The sequence below is a fragment of the Chionomys nivalis genome, chromosome 14 (assembly GCF_950005125.1).
Source record: "Chionomys nivalis chromosome 14, mChiNiv1.1, whole genome shotgun sequence".
Lineage (NCBI taxonomy): Eukaryota > Metazoa > Chordata > Mammalia > Rodentia > Cricetidae > Chionomys > Chionomys nivalis.
The window spans coordinates 50,012,667-50,035,503 of NC_080099.1; the positions used below are offsets into that span (position 1 = coordinate 50,012,667).

The 22,837-nt window shown below is 52.0% G+C and overlaps 2 protein-coding genes across 4 annotated transcripts in view; one reads left to right on the plus strand and one right to left on the minus strand.

Moving 5' to 3' along the window:
• The window catches only part of Lims2 (LIM zinc finger domain containing 2), a 35,745-nt gene that overhangs the window by 8,407 nt on the left and 4,501 nt on the right, over positions 1-22,837 (minus strand). Inside the window, exons 1-4 of one of the 2 annotated variants that reach the window (XM_057788809.1) lie at positions 19,135-19,446; positions 8,731-8,890; positions 5,951-6,017; positions 5,578-5,698 (exon numbers count right to left, since the gene is read on the minus strand). In XM_057788809.1, the coding sequence (XP_057644792.1) occupies positions 5,578-5,698; positions 5,951-6,017; positions 8,731-8,890; positions 19,135-19,145 (359 nt within the window). In that variant the 5' untranslated portion in view covers positions 19,146-19,446. Of the gene's footprint in view, positions 1-5,577; positions 5,699-5,950; positions 6,018-8,730; positions 8,891-19,134; positions 19,447-22,837 lie in introns of those variants that run through there. The other variant, XM_057788810.1, reaches the window with a different exon arrangement.
• On the plus strand, positions 414-7,238 carry Gpr17 (G protein-coupled receptor 17). Of its 2 annotated transcripts, XR_009058299.1 has the most exons (3): positions 414-578; positions 2,011-4,779; positions 5,931-7,238. XR_009058299.1 is itself a non-coding variant. In XM_057788811.1 (2 exons), exon 2 carries the CDS (start codon positions 2,018-2,020, stop codon positions 3,035-3,037), a length of 1,020 nt encoding a protein of 339 aa, XP_057644794.1. In that variant the 5' UTR covers positions 414-578; positions 2,011-2,017; the 3' UTR covers positions 3,038-5,571. The 2 variants fall into 2 exon arrangements, 1 of the variants encoding a protein (XP_057644794.1); XM_057788811.1 differs by lacking the exon at positions 5,931-7,238 and having other exon boundaries at positions 2,011-5,571.

The following is a 22,837-nucleotide window of genomic DNA, read 5'->3' on the forward strand; positions in this document are numbered from 1 at the left end:
ATTGGGCCCGAGACTCCTCAGCTCCAACCCTGGCATGCATAACAACCCTCCCACCCCCAACCCCCCCCCCACTCCCAACCCCCCCCACCCTGCCGCCAGCCCAGTAAGCTTGGGATCCTGGCCCGTTGCCATGGTAGCTGACCCCTCCCTATCCCCCCACTAGTAGAAAATCATCCTCTTCTGAAATAATCCTGTTGTGTCTATCAATTCCAGCCCAAGACCCCCACCCGGCCCAGTCCTTGCCCACTCCCAGGCTCCCAGGACAGTCACACACTTGGCCTCTGTGATGCTCTGTGGCCTGGCTGGGGGGTGGGGGTACACACAATCTGAGGACACACTGGAATATTCAGTGTGTGCTCCGTGGAAGCAGACCCAGCTGGAAAGGCAGCCTACCCCACAAAGGACCCCTCAGGAATGAAGCAGCTTTTCAGGTTCACAGGCACTGTGGGCTCGCTTGCTCTCCTTAAATAGCCAAGCCTCCCTCCTGCAGCTACAAGAAATCTACCTGGAGCACCTTCCACGACTGGCTCACAGGCTGCCTGCTTCCTGTTCTTTCCCTCCTGGGTCCTCTGTGAGAGGTAAGGGGCAGGGGTGGGCGGGAAGGGTGGGGAGCCTCTGGGGACTTAGCAGAGGTGACGGAGTAGAGAAAGCATGCAGTCCCACCGGGCCCTGAGCTGTTTGACAACTTCCACTACCCTGAAATTCTTACGTTCTAGAATTATTTATTATTATTATTATTATTATTATTATTATTATTATTATCTAGGCTGGTCTTGAACTCCATATAATGGAGGATGATCCTGACCTCTTACCCTCCTTCCAAGTGTTGGGATTATAGGCACTTGCTACCACACCCAGTTTACGTGCTGGGAATCAAACCCAGGGCCTCATGCATTCCAGGAAAGCCCTTTACCACCTAAGTTATATCCCCAACCCAAATTCTTACTTTTTGAGCAAGGGGTTATGCACTTTCATTTTACACTGAGCCCCCAAAGTTAGGTAGCCAGTCCTGGAAATGCCCCACAGAGGACGATAGGCAACTCCAGGGCATGTTATGTGATTGGCCACAGGGTCCCCTTGGCCCCCCGAGTTGAAACTGTATCCTGGAAGACGCAGGACGCCCTCATACCCCAACTTGGGCTATGGAATACCTTGACTTGGAAGGGACTCCCTGCTGGTCTGAGGCCCTGGCAAAGTTGTCCTAAACCCAGCCCTCACCCAGAAAAACTGATCAAAATGGAGTTGAGCAGCTAAGTGTGGGAAACTCCAGAGACACTGGGGTTCTTGGGTGCCATGACAGAAAACATGCCCAGTGCAGCCCTGATGGAGCCATGCTAACAAGTGTGGGAGGAGCCAGAAGGTGAGACACAGAGAAGTGACTCGCTGCTCCTTGTGGGCCAGGTCAGAGGTCAGAGAGGTCCTGGGACTCAGAGTAAGCAGGCTCACCCGGCAAGCCAACAGTAGGCTTTCAGCAATAGATCCTACTTACTCTCCCATGGGGAGCGAGCTTAAGGGACCCACACACAACGCTATGCCTGCCTTAGGGTGGGGCTAGAAAAGAAAGTAAGGGCTCTCCCTGGCCTCATAAGTCCAGACAATCAAGCTTGCTTCCCTTCCCTCTGGTACTAACTCCACCATCTAGGCCTGAGGGAGTGGATAGGCACGGGGCAGAAAGTAACTTCCAGATTCTGGGTCCTCCAGCAATTACCCCAGGACCTCCTTACTTTCCGGGAAAACCATGCCTCAGCTGGATTTGGCCTGTGATTAACGTTCAAAATGCCTGAGACTCAATCAGCTCCAAAGGACACAGAATCCCCACCCCCAGACCCGGGAGTTTCCCTTGGCAGTTCTGCAGCTCTGTCAAACTTAGAGTAGCTGCACTCCTCTCAAGTTAGCGACAGGAGACTCTGAAAGCATCAGAGGTCCTGCCTTTGACCTTGGGGGATGCATCCTGGGACCCCAAAACTGGTTCTGTATTCCCTCCAGCTCTGTTCCCTGTTCTGACTTTAGCCACACCATGAATGGCCTGGAGGCAGCCCTCCCAAGTCTGCCGGACAACTCCTCCCTGGCTTACACTGAGCAATGTGGACAGGAGACCCCCCTCGAGAACATGCTTTTCGCTTGCTTCTACCTTCTGGATTTCATCCTAGCTTTTGTGGGCAATTCTCTGGCCCTGTGGCTCTTCATATGGGACCAGAAGTCAGGGACCCCGGCCAACGTGTTCCTGATGCACCTGGCGGTGGCCGACTTGTCCTGTGTACTGGTCCTGCCCACTCGGCTGGTTTATCACTTCTCTGGGAATCACTGGCCATTCGGGGAAATCCCGTGCCGACTCACTGGCTTCCTCTTCTACCTCAATATGTATGCCAGCATCTACTTCCTCACCTGCATCAGCGCTGATCGCTTCCTGGCCATCGTGCACCCTGTCAAGTCCCTCAAGCTTCGGCGACCTCTCTATGCCCACCTGGCCTGTGCCTTCCTGTGGGTGGTGGTGGCTGTGGCTATGGCCCCACTGCTAGTCAGCCCACAGACTGTGCAGACCAACCACACGGTTGTCTGCCTGCAACTGTACCGGGAGAAAGCCTCCCACCACGCCCTGGCATCCCTGGCTGTGGCTTTCACCTTCCCCTTCATCACCACAGTCACCTGCTACCTGCTGATCATTCGCAGCCTGCGCCAGGGTCCCCGCATAGAGAAGCATCTCAAGAACAAAGCCGTCCGCATGATCGCTATGGTTCTGGCCATCTTCCTCATCTGTTTTGTGCCCTACCACGTCCACCGTTCTGTTTATGTGCTTCACTACCGTGGCGGGGGGACTTCATGCACCGCTCAGCGTGCCCTGGCCCTAGGCAACCGGATCACCTCCTGTCTCACCAGCCTCAATGGGGCCCTGGACCCTGTCATGTACTTCTTCGTTGCTGAGAAGTTCCGCCATGCCTTGTGCAACTTGCTCTGCAGCAAACGGCTCACGGGCCCCCCTCCCAGCTTTGAAGGAAAGACCAACGAGAGCTCCCTGAGTGCCCGATCTGAGCTGTGAGCCCTGAGCTGTAAGCCTCCAGGATGTCTTGTCCCTAGGCCAGCTGTCAGAGAACCAGCTCTCCACTGGGGCACATGCTGCCAGGGCTAGCTAAAGACCTCTGTCTTCCCTCGCCTCTTCCTGAGCAAACCAACTGAAATGTCAGCAGTTCGTGCCCGGCTCCAAGGTCTTCACTGCAAGGCCATCCAGTCTGAGCAAAGGCATCAAGAGGGAGGGCCAACTAGCTAAGTACAGGATGCCCTGCCCACCCTTCCACAGGGACTCGGTTGGCCTGCCTTATTTACAGCTCCCAGACATCCAGTGACTTCACTGGTGCTAAATAGAGAAGAGCCACAGGGACATTTCTGGAACAATGGGAATCTTTCTTCCCCACTAAACTGTCAGCTTCTTTCATATACAGATACCCACAGCAACAAAGCCCTACAGAATAACCCAGAAAACAAGCTGCCCAGGACCCAGAAAAAGAGGCAGCACAAATCTCAATGGAACACGAGGGGTGTCGGATACTTCCTTTGAAGTGCATGGTATATCGTGTATCCCTTGCCAGCCTTGGGAGATGACCTCTTTCTGAGTTTAGGGGACACAGACTCTATGTGAGCCACACATGAGTACATTTCAGACTGGTGGTGTGTGAGCCCAGCAAACACAGCTCGGGACTCTCCTGCTAGAACCATGTTCCCATGCCTGCCTCTAGCCTGACAGTGTCTAGAGTTTCTCAGTAGAAGGTGGCCTGGTCAGGCATATCGCATAGATGGACAGCCATTAGAGCCCGCTAGAGGCAGGAGCCCGGTGTGTGAACCTGTCTCCATCTCACTCAAGCCCAGAAGGGGCTTCCCCACTCCCTCCCAAGAGGCTTCTACCAGCCTCAGCTGCCTGGCTTTGAACTGTTGAACTTGTCAGCATGTGTTGGACACTCTAATGTATCCTCTTTTCTTTTTTGTACTTGTTTGTATTACTCTTAAACATAATCGAGCCTTAAGGTGAAGGAAATCATTGTACTAGTTCAACATGACACATATGTCCTCCCCTGGGATTCTCTCCCCTTCCACCCGAGAATGACCAAGCAAGGCCTTTATTGTGGTTCTGGTGGCCCAGGAAGACCTGAAGCTATGCATCATGGAGCTCCACATGCCATTCTAGGTTAGAAGGGCTCTCAGACTTAACCCTACAAACGCCATCAATAGAAAACCCTATATTTCTCTATTACATTTTATCTTTCAAAGCATGGGGTGGTGGCCCGTGCATGGCTCATCCCAGAAAGAGCACAGCCCAGACTGATGCCCCTGATGCCCAGCATTGCTTCTCACCAGTACAGGTCTGTTCACCATTGTGGTCCCTTATCAAGGCAGCCTGCTGAATACAATACCATACCAGCCTTTCAGATGCCAGGACCAGCGAGAGGTCATGTGCCTCTTCAGTGGCATAGCAAAGGGACAAGATCACTGTAGGCTGAGACAAAGTGACAGAGGGGCTTTGACGGAGAACCAAGTACCCAGACAGGAAGGGCATTCATGCGGGAAGCTGGCGGGTCTCTGGAATGCCTTTTCTGGCACAGGGCACGCAGAAGCAGACTTGGATCAGAGGAGGAGAATGTTGCAGCTCTATTTGGGTCCTGTTGTGTTGGAATCTCGAATGGAGATGCCACACAGGCAGGGGCAGTGAGCAAAGGAGAGACCTGGAGGAGGCCCTTGGATTGTCCAGATGTGCCATTGGGAGACACAAAACTTCATCTTCAAGGGCAGGTATGGACGTGGGCCCAAAGAACACCTCTGTGCAGAGAGAGGCTGGAGGAAGTTAGAACAGAACAGAGGTCTCACTGGGAAAGGAGATGATTTAGGCAAGAGGGCCCTGCTGTGAGGCCACTGGAGGCCAAGGAGAGGACCTGATGTCCCCTGGTCTCGACCTGAGATGAAGAGAAGGTCAACAGCTATGTTCAGGACTTCAGGGCACAGAGGTGTTGCTGGGAGCTCCCCCAAAGCTTTCCCACGCAGGTGGGAGATGAGGCCATGGCTACAGGGGAGGTGTAGAACCCACAGAGAGGGAGGCAGGGGTGAGAAGAAAGAGCAAGGCTTCTTGGAAGGAAAACAGCCAGAGTACCAATGAGGCTTATGGTTCTGAATCTGGGTAACGTGGGTAACTTGGTTAAGGGCTGTCTGTCCAACATCCTCCAGCTATGTGCGTACAGGAGGGAAGGCAGACAACTGGGGTCAGCACGGTGTGGTAACAGCAGGTGGGGTGTCAGGGTAATAGGGATTTGTCAACTGAAAACTCATCATCCATCCATATCCACTCAAGACCCTTCACCCCAAAGGAACACCCCTTACCCAGAGGCAGCCCTGTCTGTCCTCACTCTGCAGCCCCCGCTCTGATCCATGCCCTTGGGACTGTGTTCTCCGTCTAGTAGGGGTAGGACAAGGTCCACAGCCAGATCAGTACAGGGCGCTGCAGAGCCTGGAAGGTGCCTGGTATTTCACCGGACCATGTCTCCTAGACTGAGGGCAAGAGACCCTCCTCTCTGCCCACAACTGCAGCAGCCTCACCTGCCTGCATTCTTCACAAAGCCCAAGTCAGCCAGCTCCACGTCACACAGCTCACAGCGGAAGCAGCCTGGATGCCAGTTGGTGTTCATGGCCTTGATCACGCGTCCAATGACAAACTCACCTGGAAGAGGAGAGACCTCAGCTGTCAGTCAGGGCACACTCACCCTTTGGCACCTCCCAAGTCCTGTGTGTCTGGGGCTCCTCCCAGTTCAGCCTTGTCCAAGCACCCCTCTTTTAAGGACCTGAAGAGCAATGCTCAGAAAAAGACAGAGGGAGGTGATAGGTAAAAGTCCCCAGGCTAAGTAGTGTGCCAGTCTTGCCTGTTCCCTACTTGTCCCCTCCCCACGTCCTAGGTGCTGTCACCAGCTCTTACCACAGAATCCGCAGCATGGAGCAAACAGCATTTGGAAGTCATGTTCACAGTACTTCCGGCCCTCAAACTGCAAACGGGACCACAGACAAAAGACGAGCAAGTCATTCATCATCCCTGTAATCCCTTGTCCCTAATAAATAACAGTGGCCTGGGGTCTGAAGAAGAGAGCCTTCTAGAGCTAGCTGGAGCAGGGGACTAGCCATGCAGTTTAGCAGAGTGCAAAGTGAGGGTTTCTCAGAGATGCTGAGGGTCCACGGTCAGCTCTTGGGGATTCTGCTATCTGCTGAGGACCCGAGGATCCTGACAATAGGCCAAGCTGAGGTGGGAGCTGGGGCTGGGGAAGAACGGGTCGAATCTGAGTTCCATGTGCCACTTTGTCCTGCATGTCTGACCAGATCAGTGTCCCCAGAAACTGCAGAAGACCCATGGAAGGAAGAGGGGAGAAAGAGCACAGGAGGGCCTGGGGGACTGGCCTGACAAAGCAAAGCCCCCGAGTGCTGCGGTCAGCCACTGTCATGTATTGTCCCAAGCATGACCAAAGCTTGTCTCTGCTTTCCGTTCCCTTAACAATTTGCTTTCTTTAAAAAAAAAAAAATTGAGGGCTGTAGCTCGGTTTGTAGGAAGCCCTTGTTTTGGGTCACAGTTTCGGGTGTGGCAGTGCCCTTGGGAGATAGAGGCAGGAGGCAGCAGAAGTTCAAAGTCATCCTCCGTAAGTTTCTTCTTCTAAAGCAACACGCAGCTCTCCCCAGTGAGCCAGAGAGGCTACAGAGGCTTGAATTTCCTCAGCGCCAATATCTCCCAAACACCCACTATGTGCTTTGCTTGGCTCTGGTCTAAAACCTCTCAGAGAGATCTCCCCAGCCCTCTGCTGCCTCTACAGCCAGCCAGCGTTTCTCGGGAGCCTGGAGAGCAACAGGAGATTTTCATCTGGCATGCGGACCACATACCCACATCAGTCAACCAATGATGCCCAGCTCCCTGCCCCCACAAGAAACACAGCCCTCTCTGAGCTCTGGTCCTGCCCCCCTCCACTGCAGCCCAGTGGAGCAGTGCAGTAAGTGTTTAACCAACTCTGGCAGAAGGCAACAGAGGCCCTGACTCTGGGTCTGCCAGATGCTGTGGTATAGATCTTACTGCCAGGCTAGTACCATGCCGACGTCACAAATAGCACCACATCGGTAGAAATAATTTCAGATGCATACATGACATGAAAGTCTAATGAAATAATGAGAAGTAGGACATTTTATGTGTTTGTTATCTTCATTTTTAATAAAGTACTATAACCCTGTACATTGATACGATTTATTATATGTGTGTGTTTATGTGAATGTAGGTACCCCCTACCCCTGGGGCAGGATCTCTCGCTAGCCTGTGGCTCACCAAATAGACCAGACAGACAGACTGGCCCGTGAGCCTCAGGAATCCACCTGTCTCTCTCTTTCCCCAGTTCCGGGACACAGCACAGGCTGGTATGCCCTGCTGGTTTTTTTACATTGGTTCTGGGATTAACCTCAAGAGCTCATGATTGCGAGGCGAGCACTCTGATGACCGAGGCATTTCCTCGGCCCAGGCATGAGTTACTTTTTAAGAACAGCTGTGTTTAGAAAGGATTTAACTACTTGCTCTTGTGAGCTGGTGTGGGCAATTCAGGGCCCTTGACTTTTCTCTGAACTATTTCAAGACTCAGTGACCCCACTCCTGGTCCCACCTGGTATCCCAGCTTCTTTCCCAACTGACCCACAGCCTCTGTGTGGCACGATGCCCAGAGCCTCTCTCTCTTCCACTTTGTTCCCGAGATGGTCTCATTGCGTAGCCTCCCACGATCTGATCTGGTGTTACAGGCACATGTCACATGCCTTGAGTAGAGGGGTCTTCTTTACATGTGGGACAAGGGTGTGACTCCTCTGTTCCAAACCCAAGTAACTCCAATCTCTTACAGAACAGAAGATCCCAAAGGAGAGCCACTAAGACAGGAAGATGGAGAGTCTCTGTCTTGCTCCTGCCGCTCTCCCGCTCGTTCCCTGCTTCTGCCTGTGCTACACTAGCATCTCCCCAAATATCCCACATGCTTCTGCTTCAGTACCTCTTCATGTGCTGCTCCTTCTGCAAGATCTCTTCCTGCAGAGGAGTGTGTGTGTGTGTGTGTGCATGTGCATGAGTGTGTGTGTGTGTGCATGTGCACGAGTGTGTGTATGTGTGTGTGCATGTGCATGAGTGCGTGTATGCGTGTGTGCATGTGCATGAGTGCGTGTATGCATGTGTGCATGTGTATGTGTGCATGTGCATGAGTGCGTGTATGCATGTGTGCATGTGTGCATTGCATGAGTGCATGTATGCATGTGTGCATTGCATGAGTGCGTTATGCATGTTGCGTGTGTGCATGTGCATGAGTGCATGTATACATGTGTGCGTGTGTATGAGTGCATGTGTGGGGGGGTGTATGTATGTGTGTTTATCTCTTCTCTTCTGGCCTCATCAAACATCACCTGCTTACCCAACTCCAACCATGAGAATTCTTGTTTCTAAAGCATCCTCCCCCAGATAATGGAATCACTCAGCCATTGCATTCACTGTCTGACCCAATGGAGAGCGAGTGGCATGGTGGGGTTCTTCCTTCCCCAGGGTTGCCCACAGCCTGTCCAGGGGCAGAGGAAGAAGAGTGACTGCAGAAGTTCCCAGCTGAGGGACGGGCCAACACAGTGTGTGAAACTCAGCGTTGCTGCCTCAGAGCCTGGTCAGGTCACTCTTCTAGAACAGGCTACTGTCCAGAACCTCCTCACCTCATAGAAGAGCCCCTCGGGGAAAGGCCGGAAGCACTGTGCACACACGAAGCAGTGCTCGTGGTAGAGCTCCCCGTTGCTGTTGACGATGCGCTCGGTGGGGGCAAACCGGGCCTGGCAGCGCTGGCACATGGCATCAGCCAAGCATTCAGACATGTTGCTAGAGGGAACAGAAGAAGAAGGAGGTCAGCACTGGCCAGCAGACTTGCGAGACTGGCCCGGGGACATACATGCCCCTGCTTAAAAGGTTCAGGTGGATCCAACCTTTAAGGAAAACAAACATGGCATGAAGTTGTAAATTTCCTTAAAACATGAAATGTTGTTTGTGCAGGGACACATGCATGGGGGTGGGGGCTGCAGGGTTGCAAGCTGGACAGCAGTCTCAGCTGCTGTTCCTCAGGCACCATCCAGTGTGTGTGTGTGTGTGTGTGTGTGTGTGTGTGTGTGTGTGTGTGTGCGCGCATGCGCGTATGGCAGCATCTCTCACTGACCTGGATGGAACTCACTAAGCAGTCTCAGCTGGCTGACAGGCAGGCACCAAGGACGTACCTGCCTCGCTCTGAGCCCCTCCCCACCGTGCTGGGGTGTAAGTACAAGTTCTCACTCATGACTGCTCCACTGTAACCTCTCCACCACCATGCCTGACCCATCTAAAGCCATTTGCTACTTAGTTTTGTCAATCTGACACAAACTAGAAATGTCTGGGAAGAGAGAGCCTCAACTGAGGAGCTGCCCCCATCCAATTTGCCTTGGGCATATGTAGGGGACATTTTCTTCACTAGTGGTTCCTGTGGGAGGGCCCAGCTCATGGTAGGTGGATCTGGGTTTTTAGAAAGCAGCTGAGCCAAACGTGGGGAGCCAGACAGTGAGCAGCTTTCCTCCATGGTCTCTGCCTCGGCTCCTGTTAAGTTCCTACCTGACTTCCCTCAAGACAGACCGTGGTGCAGTGTGTAACCAAATACACACTGTCACACACACACACTCTCACACACACACATGCACACACACACACGCGCGCGCGCGCGCGCACACACACACATCTCTGGGACTCACTGGCCTGCCAATCTACCTACCTGGGTGAGATCCAGGGAAGAGTGAGACTCTCATTTAAAAAAGAAGAAAGAAAATTAAGGTCGAGTTCTGGGGAGATGGCTCAGTGGGTAAAGCCACTTGACACGCAAGCATGAGAACCTGAGTTTGAACACCCCAGAACCCATGTAAAAGACAAGGACAGTATCTCAATTATCTGTAGTCCCCGAGTTCCTATGGGGAGATGAGAGACAGGGACCGGAGAATCCCCAGAAGCTTGTAGATCCCCAGAAGCTCACAGGCAAGCTAGGCTGACGTGCCCAGAGTGAGAGGTGAGGACCAATCCCAAGGTAAGGGTGCAGCATCTACACAGTCCAGAGCTACGCAGATCTCAAACTCCATCCAGAGAACTGTTGTTTTCCCATAACTCGGGATACATCTCAGAATTCCCCAGCCATGACCAGTCCAGGGAAGGCCTGTGGCCTCCAGCACTCCCTGCCAGAGGGCAGAGGGTCGGAGACGGACGGACATTCCATACCCTCCGTCACATAGTCAGCCCTAGAGCCAAGAGCAGCAGCCTGTCCGGCAATCCTCTGAAGAGATAACCAGGCCCCTGCCCTCAGAGCACAGCACTGAGCGTGCGTACTGCCCTGCTCCCTTTCCTTAGCCGTCACCCCCAGCTCTCCAGACACCCATAGTCTGGACACAGATGACACAAGACATTCCTAGGCCTGACAATAACAGGGCGGTCTGGGATGAGATGGGGAAGTCTTTCTGCTCCAAACACTAAAGGAGGCCTGCTGAAGATCACCTGGGAATAACTCACGCCTCTTCCTGTCCCCTCATCTCCCGGGGTGGCTCACAGGTCTGGCCATCCAGACAGTTTCTTCCTCTACTCTAGCCCTTGCTTATGAGTGAGGGGGCCTGGGAAGAAAGACGATAAACTTCTTTTAAAAGTTCTTCTTGATGCTAGCATGGTGGCATATCCCCTTAACCCCAGCCCTTGAGGGGTACAGAGGCAGGTGGACCTCTGAGTCTGAGGTCAAACTGGGTTTTACAACAAGTTCCAGGCCAGCCAGGGTTATGTAGTGAGACCCTTTCTAAAGGAAACATAGGGTTTTTTCTCTTTGTTCCATTTATTTATTTATGGTGTGTCTGTCTGTGTGTGTGTACCTTGTTACCATGTATGGGGGTCAGAGGACAACTGACAGGAGTTGGTTCTCTCCTTCCACCATGTGGGGTCCAGGGACTGAACTCAGGCTTCGTGAAATGTCTTAGCCTGATCTTGAACCCAATCTTCCTGTCTCTAACTCCTAGTGTTGGGAATCAACCCAGGACTTCGTGTACGCTAGGAAAGCACTCCACCAACTACATCCCTAGCCCATGCACCCAGGTCCTGTGAACTTTAGTACCCTCATCTGTAAAACAAGTCCAGCGCCGGCTGCTATAAAAGGCAATGCCTGCAGGAGAGTTTGTTATACACAAGCTACTTCCTGCCCATCACTGGGTCTTTGCGGAATGTCTGCACTATTTCAAGCTCTAGCCAGGTCTGGGGTAAAGAGAGGCTTCCTGGGCAGCAAGCACAGTCTCTAAAGTTCCAGTGGAAGCTTCCTTTAGCCAGCAGCTTCCACCCCTGGGAGGATTTGGCCTGTCTCCCTAGCCGCATCAGCATCAGAGGTCACCAGGCTGCACACGATTAACAGGGTTTGACACAAAGACAGCCCTATTTCTCGTTGTGAGAATACTGGGAAATTAACACGCTGCCTTGGACAGCAGTACACAGCTGCATTTTCACTGTCAGAAATATATTCCAGGAGCTGAGGATGTGGTTCAGTTGGCAGAGAGCTTGCCTCGCCTGCAAGGGAGCCGTGGGCTGGATCTTTAGCCCTGCGTAATACTGGATACGGTGGCTCAGTCCTGTGATCCTAGCACTCAGGAAGTGGAGGCAGGAGGATCAAGGTCACCACCAGCTGCATAGCAAGCTGGGGACCCACCTGAGCTACATAAAACCTTGTCTGCAAAGGAAGAAGAGATGCAGAAGGAGAAGAGAGCGGAGAAGTGGGTTGGGGCAAGGGAACATATTCCTATCCGAATCTCCAAATCCATCCAAAACCTGCCTTCTAGAAACCTTAGTTATATGCCTCTGGTCCAGCAGCTCAGTCTCCTTTTAGCAAGAACACTTCAAACAGGTCCCACCTGTCACAACAGAGAAATGGCATGAGGTAGGAACCAGAAGTTTAAAGTCAGGAGCTGCATTAATGTGTGTATGCACATTCCTGGGGTCTTGCCGGAACCTAAGCTTCTTTATAGGGCCCACATCCCTCCTTGGGCCTTGGTAGTGTTGTTTGTTATATCCACCCTGAGGTCACTTTCAGTCCCTCGTCACCTGTACCCTGTCATCACAGTTCACAGCAGACACAACCAAAGTTGACCAGGGAGGGCCCCATTCCAACTGACTGCATGCAGGTGAACCGCAGGTCCTTACCTGAGGAATTGGATCACCTAGGCCCATGCTGGTCTGTGCTGGGCCCCCAAAGAAGAACCCGCATATGACAGGTGATTTGCAGATAGCCACAGATGGCAGATAGCAGCTGAGTCAGCATGGCCTCCCCAGTACCTTCCCTCTGTCTCTGTTCTCTGCCAAAGATGACGTGAGCACACATAGGCATGCATGTTAGTGTACCTATGGGTGTGGAGGTCAGAGATTAAGGCCAAATGTTTTCTTCTCAACCTTGTTTTTTTAGACAGGCTCACTTACAGTTCAGCTTCCAGAGATCTGCTTGTCTCCGTCTCCCTGGTGCTGGGATGACAGACAAGAGGTCAGCTCTCTTTTGAAAGATGGGTGCTGGGATCTGAACTCTGGTCCTTCTGCTTACATGAAGCACTATATACACTGAGCTGTTTCTTTAGTCCCACAAAGACATTTTCAGGGCTCAGTCCTTTCACTCCCCTTCAAACTTCTCTGTCATTGGCAGGAAATTCAGAAAAACCTGAGTGGTGTCGGCCCCGGGATGGCTTCCCTTCCTGTGCTACCAGGTCCTCATCCTGCCCATCTGTGACCGTAGCTCGCTGGCCCTCCTCCCCCACACTTCATCCTCCACCTACTCCTCTGGGGACACGTGCTCCTTAATGCCATTGACCCTATGTCCACTGTCCCGTTCTCTCTCCCTAGATTTTTCTCAGGTTATCTTCTAGCCAGATGACCCTGGGGCAACATGCATAGGAGCCATGTCCCCTGGTCTCTCTCCTCTGGGACTCCCAGAATCCTCCTAACCCCAGGTTAACCCCCGAGCTACTATGGGGACCACCCCAAACCCCGCTGTCTCCATCTACCTTTCCCTCCCTTGTCTAGTTTCTAGAGAATCAGACATTTGCTACTTTAGAGTCTGTCTAACCTGTGCTGGAATCACAGCCGTATTTGGTAGTGATGTCCTTGACCACTAGCCCAGGTTTGTGCCTCTCTAAGGTGACACTAAAATCACTTATTCTGTAGCTGAGGAGGTGGTTCCATTGGTGGGGTGCTTGCCTGACATTCCCAAAGCCCTGGGTTCTATCCTCGGCATGAAGCACATGAAACCAAGGCTGTAATCCCACTACCTGGGAGATGGAGGCTGGATCATCCTTGGCTGCATTGTGAGACAGAGTTAGCCTGGGACACACGAGACTCTGTCTCACAAAATAAAATAGCCTCAGTCTGAAAGCCACCAAAGGGACGGCATGGAACTATTGGTCTCTGGTGCCTATCTTTGGTTCCTTAACCTACCCAAGCGTTCAAACCTCAGACTTTATCAAAACCAGCTCCAACAAGTGGCGCCTGCTCCCCCACCCTGGCTCCATCCCAGCCCTGTTCCTGTGCCTTGGGTAGCCAGCCTGTCGGAAAGACCAGGAGGGGTTTCCAGGCAAGTACTCCAGGCAAGTACTGGCTTTTCCTGCCATTGTTGTTGGCAACCCCACCCAGTCTCTCACCATTTACCTGAGCTCTTTGCAAGCCTTGCTTGGCCAGAGAGGGGCGCTGCAGGTACAGCCCCCACCTAGCTAGCCACACACACACACACACACACACACCACACCACCCCCATCCTGTCATTCGCTACCTCCCCCTTGGTAAGGCACAGCAAAGAGAAACTCCTCCACAGGACAGGAACTCAAGTTACTGGCTGGATCGCCAAAGGGCAAAAGTGTTAGATCTGAACAGAAAGGATATTGTCCCTGCTAGGCAGTCAGCTCCCAGAAAGCAGAGTCTGGGGAGAGCTCCTAGCCTGGGCAGGTCCCAAAACAGGGCTGAGCTCTATCCCTTCCTATACAGTGGGGAGCCTGAGCTCCTGGGCACACTGCGGTGGGGTGTGTGGGGAGCATGAGTTAAACCAATCCTTGGAATGGTTAAGAAATTGATGGCCACCAGGAGGTGGTGGTGCACACCCTTAATCTCAGCACTTGGAGGCAGAGGCAGGTGGATCTCTGTGTGTTAGAGGCCAGCCTGGTCTACAAGAGCTGGAGAGACTCCAAAGCTACAGAGAAACCCTGTCTCGAAAAACCAAACCAAACCAAAACAAACAAACAACAACAAAAAAAAAACAATAAAAAGCTAGTTTCAGGATAAGCATCAAAGCTACACTAAGAGACCCTGGCTCCAAAAAAAACAAAAAAGAAAGAAAGAAGAAAGAAATTAACGACCAAGCAGGCCTATGCCTTTAATTCTAGCCCCTGGGAGGCTGAGACAGAAAATTCAAGGCCAGCCTGATCTACCTTGCAAGTTCCAGGCCAGTCAGGGCCACAAAATGAAACCCTGTCTAAAAGTTGAAGAATAAGAATGAGAAGAGAAAATAACAGCAATAAAAGAAAGCAGCCACGGGGCCCCACACATGTTCACGTGCCACCCTGCTTCCTTCTCTGAGAGCTTGCCGCATGACTGCCAGCTTCAGAGCCCAAACCCTGGGCTCTTGTCCCCTAGGATCTTGGCCAACCAAGAACTAAGTGTCCATGCCTGAGAATGGAACAGCTGGGAAAACACTTGCTTTGCGAGTGTGAGGACCTGAGTTCAGACCCCCAAAACCAGTTTAAAAAGCCGAGAGCAGTGGTTAGACACCTTGACTCCCATAGTGGGGTGGGGGATACCCAAAACAAAGCAAGGCAGAGCTCTGGAAGCTCCCTGCCAACTGTCCTGGCTAATGTGGGGAACTTCCAGGCAAATAAGAGACCCAGCTAAAAAAATAAAAGAATAAAAGAACAAAAGAAAGAAAAAAACAAAGGAAGGAAGGAAGGAAGGAAGGAAGGAAGGAAGGAAGGAAGGAAGGAAGGAAGAAGGAAAAAGGTATCTGAGAAATTGAAATTGAGGAATAACATCCAGGGTTGCCCTCTGACTGCAATACATGTTCCATGTTCCATGTTCCAAGTTCCATGTTCCACGTACCATGTACCATGTACCATGCACACTCACCCCATATATTCAGCTACCCATGGTGCACACTCACAAAAAAAACTAAGCATTCCGAAAAGAAGCCCACATTGCCAACATTTAAAGAAGTCCTCATGACTTTTACTTGACACCCAAAGACAACTGCCCTAGGAGAGTATGGGAACCACAGCCACTGCTGCCTGAACTACCACTGTAGTCACTAAGACAGAGGCCGCGCAGGGAACTCGGTGAGATCAGAGAGCATGAGTAGCATCTTCCCAAGCCGTGCGTCCTACGGACACATTCGCCACTGCCCCTGACAACCAAGGGTCCTCAGGCCACTGAGACAAGGGCGAGCCTTCTGCACTCAGGTGCCAAGAACACACATCAGCAACTCCAGAGGCAGAGTACTTATTAACAAGCCCTGCCCAGAACATATCTGTAAGGGCAGCCAACTCTGAAGTTGCCCAACAATGGTTGATTCAACAAATATTTTTAAAGGCCACGTAGAGGCTGAGTCCAAAGAAGACAAAAGGCTCCAGATGCCCACATGCCCACTCTCTGATGTGGATAGCTGCAGACATACAGAGGCTTAGGCAGAGAGTTTTGGTAGGCAGCATTCATTGCATGCCTCTCCCATACAGAAGTCTTAAATGCTAGAGTCCAGAACTCTCGACTATGTGCCATTTTAAAGACTCATGAACGTGGTGGTGCATACCTGTAGACCCAGCCCTCCAGAGGGAAAATCAGAAGTTCAAGGTTGCTATTGTCAACTACATATTGAATAGGAGGCCAGCCTGTCTTTGATATCTATCTATATTTATTTATTGTGTGTGTACGTGTGTGTGTGTGTCTGTGTGTGTGTGGTCCTGGTAAGATCAGAAAGGGTGAGTACAACCGAAGATGACCAATGGTGAATCTGCAGAAGCAACCCCTCTACGCCTACCTTACGATAGTCTTCCTCTTTCATGTAATGGCAATTGCATGCTCCCTGCAATAAAACATGCAGCCAAAGCCATACCATCTGAAAGTGGAACATCCTTGGGGGAAAATCCCAAGGAAGCCATCTTCCTCTATATGATATGAGGTGGTACGCCTCCTTGATAAACGGAGTGTACCATGCAAGTATGGGAATGCCCCCCACAAGATCAGATGAATCAGAAAATGGACTTTGGTTACTGGAAATGTGAGATAGAATCGTAGCAGACTGAGGTAGTTGCTACATGGCTTTGTGTGTGTGTGTATGTTAAGCATGTGATTTTCCCAGGAAAAAAAAAATGACCCATATAAGGGAGGAGTCCTTTTAAAGGGAATGAAGTTACAATAAACATGCACAAGTTTGCACCCCATCCCACTCACCCTCCCTCCCACCTCATCCACCCTCCCCCGGCCATGCCTTCTCCTGCCCCCATTCCGGGTTGCTTCTAAGGGATGTAGCAGGAAACAAAACAGAGAGAGCCACACCTGGCTTGGCTGTCTGACTACTGAAGCAATGACCCCCAAGAAATCAGAATTGCCCCAAGACTCTCATCGTGGGGGAGAAAGATGCTGAAGCCTGGGGCCAGCCGGAAGAGGGGCTTGTCCCCAGGATTGAGAAGAGGCTGGAGCTGAAACCACGATAGGCCTGTGATGGGCAGCACCACACCCTGACCAGGACCTCTTGTCCATGCTTTCCTCTGCCTTCTTTTAAAGCTGAACTGCACATCAGGACCCTAAAGATGGATTGGAGTGGGAGACAACTGAGGCAGTCACAGGACCCCTGCTTCTCTTCCCAGTGCGACCGTATTGAATATACTTTCTTTCTGTCTTTCATTATTACTTGTCTGTTTAACTGGCTCATTGAGGAGATGGCAGACAGAGTCTAGGCCCTGACTCTAACAGCTCTGATGATAACATTCTGTCCACTCCACCTCCAGGAGGCCCTGACCCTGACTCCCATCTCCATTCTCTCAGCCTCCCTGGCTGCTGGCCTCCTGGCTGTCTCCTTACAGCCATCTCCCTGCACAGCACCAATGGGCGCATTTACAAAGGGTGCTATGCCAGGTCTTCTTTGGCGGCTCCTCGCAGCCCTCCCTCTGTTCTTGCCTGCCACTGCCCCCAGGAGAGGTGACCAGGAGGGTCCTGAGGGGTGTGAGCAGAGAAGCTGTATCCTTGCAGCCTGGATCCAAGCAACATAAAGGACTGGTAGGGGTTCCAGGATCCAAGCCTGAAGACCTGGCCCACCTCACTGAGGCAATGGACACAGAATGCATGACGTGGGGCTAAGGAACCCCCACAGCTCCTAGGACAAGAGTCCACTCCAAAGTCTGAGTCAGATGGGTGTTCCTCCCAGAGAAGCCTGGCTAGGATCTCTGTGTGTACAAGGGACGGAAGCCAAGCCTGGAACCTGTGGTGGACACAGTGTCATTTCACAGCTGCTTAAAACCCACAAACAAGGAATGCTTGAAGGCAAGACCTGAAGAGAGGCACCAAAATGTTCAAAGAGGGCATCACTGAGGGCGGCACTGTGACATTCCCTGTGCTGTCCTGTGTCTAGGGCTTTCTCTGTTCTCTAGGACAAACACTGGTACCCAGGGCAGAAAAGAGATCGTTGTCCCCTGTGACCCCATGGCTAGCAGATCTCCCAATCTGTGCTCCCACCACCAAAAAATCTTCCTGAATTTTCTTCTTGTTGGCTACCCATGACCGACCAATCCAGAGAGGGTTGAGGGACCCAGTCTTAGCAGGTGAGGTGCCTCATCTCTCGACTCTGGATCGCACTTCCAGTTTAAGATAAAGTTGGGTGTCTGACTCTGTGACGACTTTTCTCTCAAAGCTGAGGGCTGAGGATGGAAAGCCAAGAAATTGGTAAGGATTTCAGCCAGGAACTGGGAGGGGGCGCTGAGGAGGACACAGAAGGGATCACATCAGTCCGTGGGAAAAGCTTTACCACCTAGGGTGGGACAGGTCCTTGCAGTTTTCACGCTGGGGAGTACCCAGAGCTGAGGCTGGGAAGGACGCACTAAGAAGCAGGAGGGCAGGGCGGGTCTCACTTCATGACAGACTACATAGTGTCTCCTAACGCACGGCTCCCTCAGGACTCCCAGTCAGCAGCAGAGTGTCCCTGAGGCCAAAGACTGTCCTGTTCCTCAAGGGATCTTCAGGACACTAGCCCACACTACTGGGCGTTGCCCTGACTCCCAGGATCCTTAACCAAAGATCACAAAAGGGACAGGGCTCCCCAGGAACCCCAGCGTAGCAAGGCATAGTGCAAAAAGGCGCTCCTGCCAACTCCAGGCTAGAAGAGGGCCCTGGTCCTCAGGAACCAGCCTTTCCAGCCCAGCTTTGACCCACACACTTGTACCCAGTCATATTCCAGAAGTAACTGCAAAGCCGACACTGGCTGGACTCTTGTGGACCCGTGACCCACCTCGGGAACCTCTGGAACCTGGATTAGTTTATCTGAGGAATGGTACCAAGGACCTCCTGAGTGCCTTGCCGGGGGTAGACTAGAGGGATATTCCCTGCTTCTCACAGAGCCCTGCACTTTGAGTTTAGAGACAGTTCCCCCACAGACCCCTAAACACCCTTTTACACACACATACACGCGCGCACACACACACACACCCTGTTTTACAGAGGAGGCCATGGAAGGATCTAGAATGACTATCACCCAGGATCACACACAGAGAGGTGCCAGGAAAGTTTACGGTTCTCAGCCACATTTTAATGCTTTCATCGTTAGTTGGCTGTGACCTTAGACAAGTTCCTGGTCTGGGTCACCCTGAGGGAGTCACTGGCGTTAGAACTACACCTGCCATTGCCCACACACACCCTCGAGGAAGAGAGTGGGACCCCCCACCCCCACCCGCTGCTCTCAGTCCCAGGGGGTTGCAGCTTAGGAGCTTTGGGACCGCGGGACTTCCCGCTACCGCGGTCCACACTCCCGCATCTGTCCCAGCCCATGTCACCCTCCACCCGTAACCTAAGACTTCTGTTACCTTCCCGTCATGGTGGCCACGCGCCTGGCAGCCTAGCACCGGTTGGCAATCCACTGGCTGTGTCCCCGACAGAGGAGTCACGGTCCCACTGAGAGAGGAACACACCCAAACCGCGAGTGCGGCTCCGCCCAGCCGGCAGCCGGGATGAGGGGTGCAGGGGACAATCTCAAGGGGCACGGGGGGATGCCGGTGCTAGTGTCAACCATGGAAATTCTAGAATCTGACACTAGAGACACCCAACTTGAGTGGGTCGGTCACGTCCTCTCCAACCCGGACTCCGTTGCCACCTCCCGGATTCCGGGCATACTTTTCCTTTTAAAGGGAATGAAGTTATAATAAACAAGCACAAGTTCGCACCCTACCCCACCCCCATTCACCCTCCCTCCCACCTCATCCACCCTCCCCCACCCTCATCCCGAGACACTTTTAAGGGACGCGGTAGGAAAGCAAAACTGAGAGAGCCCGTGCGCGTGCGCGCGCACTTCCTTGGCGTTCCCACTGCTGCCCCAAGCAAGAAAAAAAACAATCGGATTTATGCTTCCAAGACATTTCTGGGCACCAGCTGCCTCCCGAGGCACTAAGGGACTCTGTTAGTCCCTTACCCTATTAGAGAGGGCAAGGTCCAGGGTATCTTTCTTGCATGTTGAGCTTAATCTGCCCTTAAAACCTAACACCAGTGCTTTTCTGAGAAACGCACAATTTATTTAGTTAGTTAGTTAGTTTATTTTTTACAAGATTTCATGTAATCCATGTGGTCCTCAAGCTCCCATTTATGTTGCTAAGAATGACGGGGCTCCTCTTGCCACTGCCTCCCACCACGGGGATTACAGAAACAGACTTGGTTTATATAATGCTGGAGGATGGAGCCCAGGGTGTTGGGCACACTAACTAAGCACTCCACCCACTGAGCCAGCCAAATGGTATACGGTATAGACTCCTGCCTATAGTGAAACACTGCTGATAAATCAAGAAAGATTACCAGCCCTGGTATCTGATGATATAAAAGCATTTAGGAAGTCATTTTCTCCTCACTTGCTGAGAAAAACCTGTTCTCATGCAACTGACGTCATCAAAGAGCAGAATCTACAGTTGTTGTTTTTATTATTTTTTTTTTTGCACGTGTCTTGGCCCTTCCTGTCAAGTTGTAATTTGAGGGTTGGTTAAATACAAAGTGTGAAAGATTCTGCGGTCGGGAGAAATGTTTCCACAATTGTCAACACAGAACAGGCATGCAAGGCTGAGCAGAAATCGCCTGCTGAGCGATTTAATCAAGCATAGAGGCCTGGGGGCGGGACAAAGAGAACTGAAAGTCAAAGGCAGGGGCTGGGAAGGTGGTTCATGGAGCAAGCATGAGGACTGGGGTTCAAATATCCACTATGTAAAAAAATTAGAATTGGTTGGTCCTACATGCTTGAACCCCCAGTGCTGTTGAAGGCAGAGGCAGAAGGATCGGTGGGGCTCACTGGTTGCCAGTCTAGCTCTGGGCTCAGTGAGAGACCCTGTATCAAAGGAAGATGGTGGGGAATGATTCCATAGACCACTCAGTGTCTTCCCCTGGCCTCTGTGTGCATTTACCTGCGCTCCTACCTTCCACTTAGCATACACCACACACACTCACACAGGGACATTGTATGACTCTTATACGGTTATAGACATGCAGGGGTCTGCTTACGGATCTAAGATCATTTGTTTACCTGCTGCTCAAAGGACGTTGCTTAGTAACACTAGAGATGCAGAGCATCCAGACAAGACCAGCACCTACCATGGAGGTGCAGTATTCTGACTAATGGCTACTGGGAACATCTTGCAAAGAATGTGTGTTGCCTTGAGCCAGGAGGCAAAGGAGTCAGGCACTGCATTTTTGCACCTGTTAGCATTTGCTGGAGATACGGATGTGGGCATGGCCCTTGTTGGGCATGACAGGTGTTATTGTAGCACATGCATGCGTATATGGTAGGGGTAGGTGTGGGACTGGAGGTGGCTTTCCTGGACAGTGGTGGGGTATGACAGCGGGGCAGGTGAGTGAGGGGATGTCTAGGCTGTGGAACTGTGGTTTGTGTTGGCAAACTGAAGCAGGGGAAGAACTTAGAAGTCTACCATATGTGTGGGAAGTTTGATTCTGGTACAAGTTCAACCTTAGGGTTAGAATGGGTCCCTGAGGGCGTCCTTGCGAGTAGAGAACCCTCCATGAGAAGGGAAGGAGCAAAAGTTGTCCAGGCTGAATAGGGCAGTCCTGGTAAGAAGGAGTGGCTGAGGAGACAGCTTGGTCAGTAAAGTTCATATCCTCTAAGCATGAGGCCAGAAGCAACTTTTAAAACACAGAAGCCAGGGGTGGAGGTAGGTGAGTTTGTAATCCTAATACAGGGGAAGCTTGGTGGCCAGCCAACATAGCCTATTTGGTGAACTCTTAGCCAGTGAGAGTCCTATCTTTGAAAAACCAAGGCAGACAGCACCTTAGGAACAACAGCTAAAGTTGACACTTTGGCCCCCACACATACACGTGCACACATGCACCTGCATCCACACACACATGTACACGCACACATGCACCTGCATCCACACACACATGCACACATGCACCTGCATCCACACATACATGCACCTGCATCCACACACACATGCACACGCACACATGCACCTGCATCCACACACACACATGCACACGCACACATGCACCTGCATCCACACACATATGCACCTGCATCCACACACACATGTACAAAGAAAGAGATTCAGGGATGTCATGGAAGTCAGAAGAAGAGCTCCAAGGAGCCAGGGAGCAGCGGCCCCAATCCAAGGACAGGGATGGATCTGGGATTCGTATAAGCAGGCCTAGGGAAGTGGGGGTTCCACACCCAGAGAGGAATGGGAGCAGGCACCCTAGAGAAAGACTGAGCCCAGGAGGCAGCAGGGGTATTATAACTGCCCTGAAAGGAGGAGGAGAAGCACACAGATCTGTGAGGTCAAGGGGTGGGAGTGGTGTCGCCTTGTGTCTGAGCTGAGGTTGCTAAGATGGAGACAATGGACACTCGGAGAGAGGCCTGAATCACATACTGAGTGCTGTGCCTTGGGGAAGGAGCAACAGATGGGCTCTGAGAAGTGTGAGGTCAAGGACAGGACACACAGTGAGAAGTGTGAGGTCAAGGACAGGACACACAGTGAGAAGTGCGAGGTCAAGGACAGGACACACAGTGACACAGGTTTATCCCAGAAGGAAACGGAGGCACAGGAGCTTGCCAGGGGCAGAGCTTGAGCTGAGAGCAGATGAGCTCCCAGAGAAGGCAGCAGATGCCCTGTTATTCCTCAGTGTGTCTTCTTCCCAACCCCATGCTGTTCAGGGATGGTCAGGAACTCATGGATGATGCAGGGTGTGAGGCTTCTTCTAGTCACCATGCCAGACCAATAAGATGAGGAGGAAGCCGGGCGATGGTGGCGCACGCCTTTAATCCCAGCACTTGGGAGGCAGAGGCAGGTGGATCCCTGTGAGTTCGAGACCAGCCTGGTCTACAAGAGCTAGTTCCAGGACAGGCTCCAAAGCCACAGAGAAATCCTGTCTCGAAAAACCAAAAAAAAAAAAAAAAAAAAAAAAAAAAAGATGAGGAGGAAGAGAGCTCAAGGTCTCCAACTGCCTCAACTGGCTTCCTCAGCCCCTATCTAGAGCCAAAACCAAGTCCCACATGAAGAGGAGAATGAGCAGGGCCTT

What these genes read in the sequence shown, in the direction of transcription:
- Gpr17 (XM_057788811.1), top strand. Translation starts at nt 2,018, where the DNA reads ATGAATGGCCTGGAGGCAGCCCTCCCAAGTCTGCCGGACAACTCCTCC.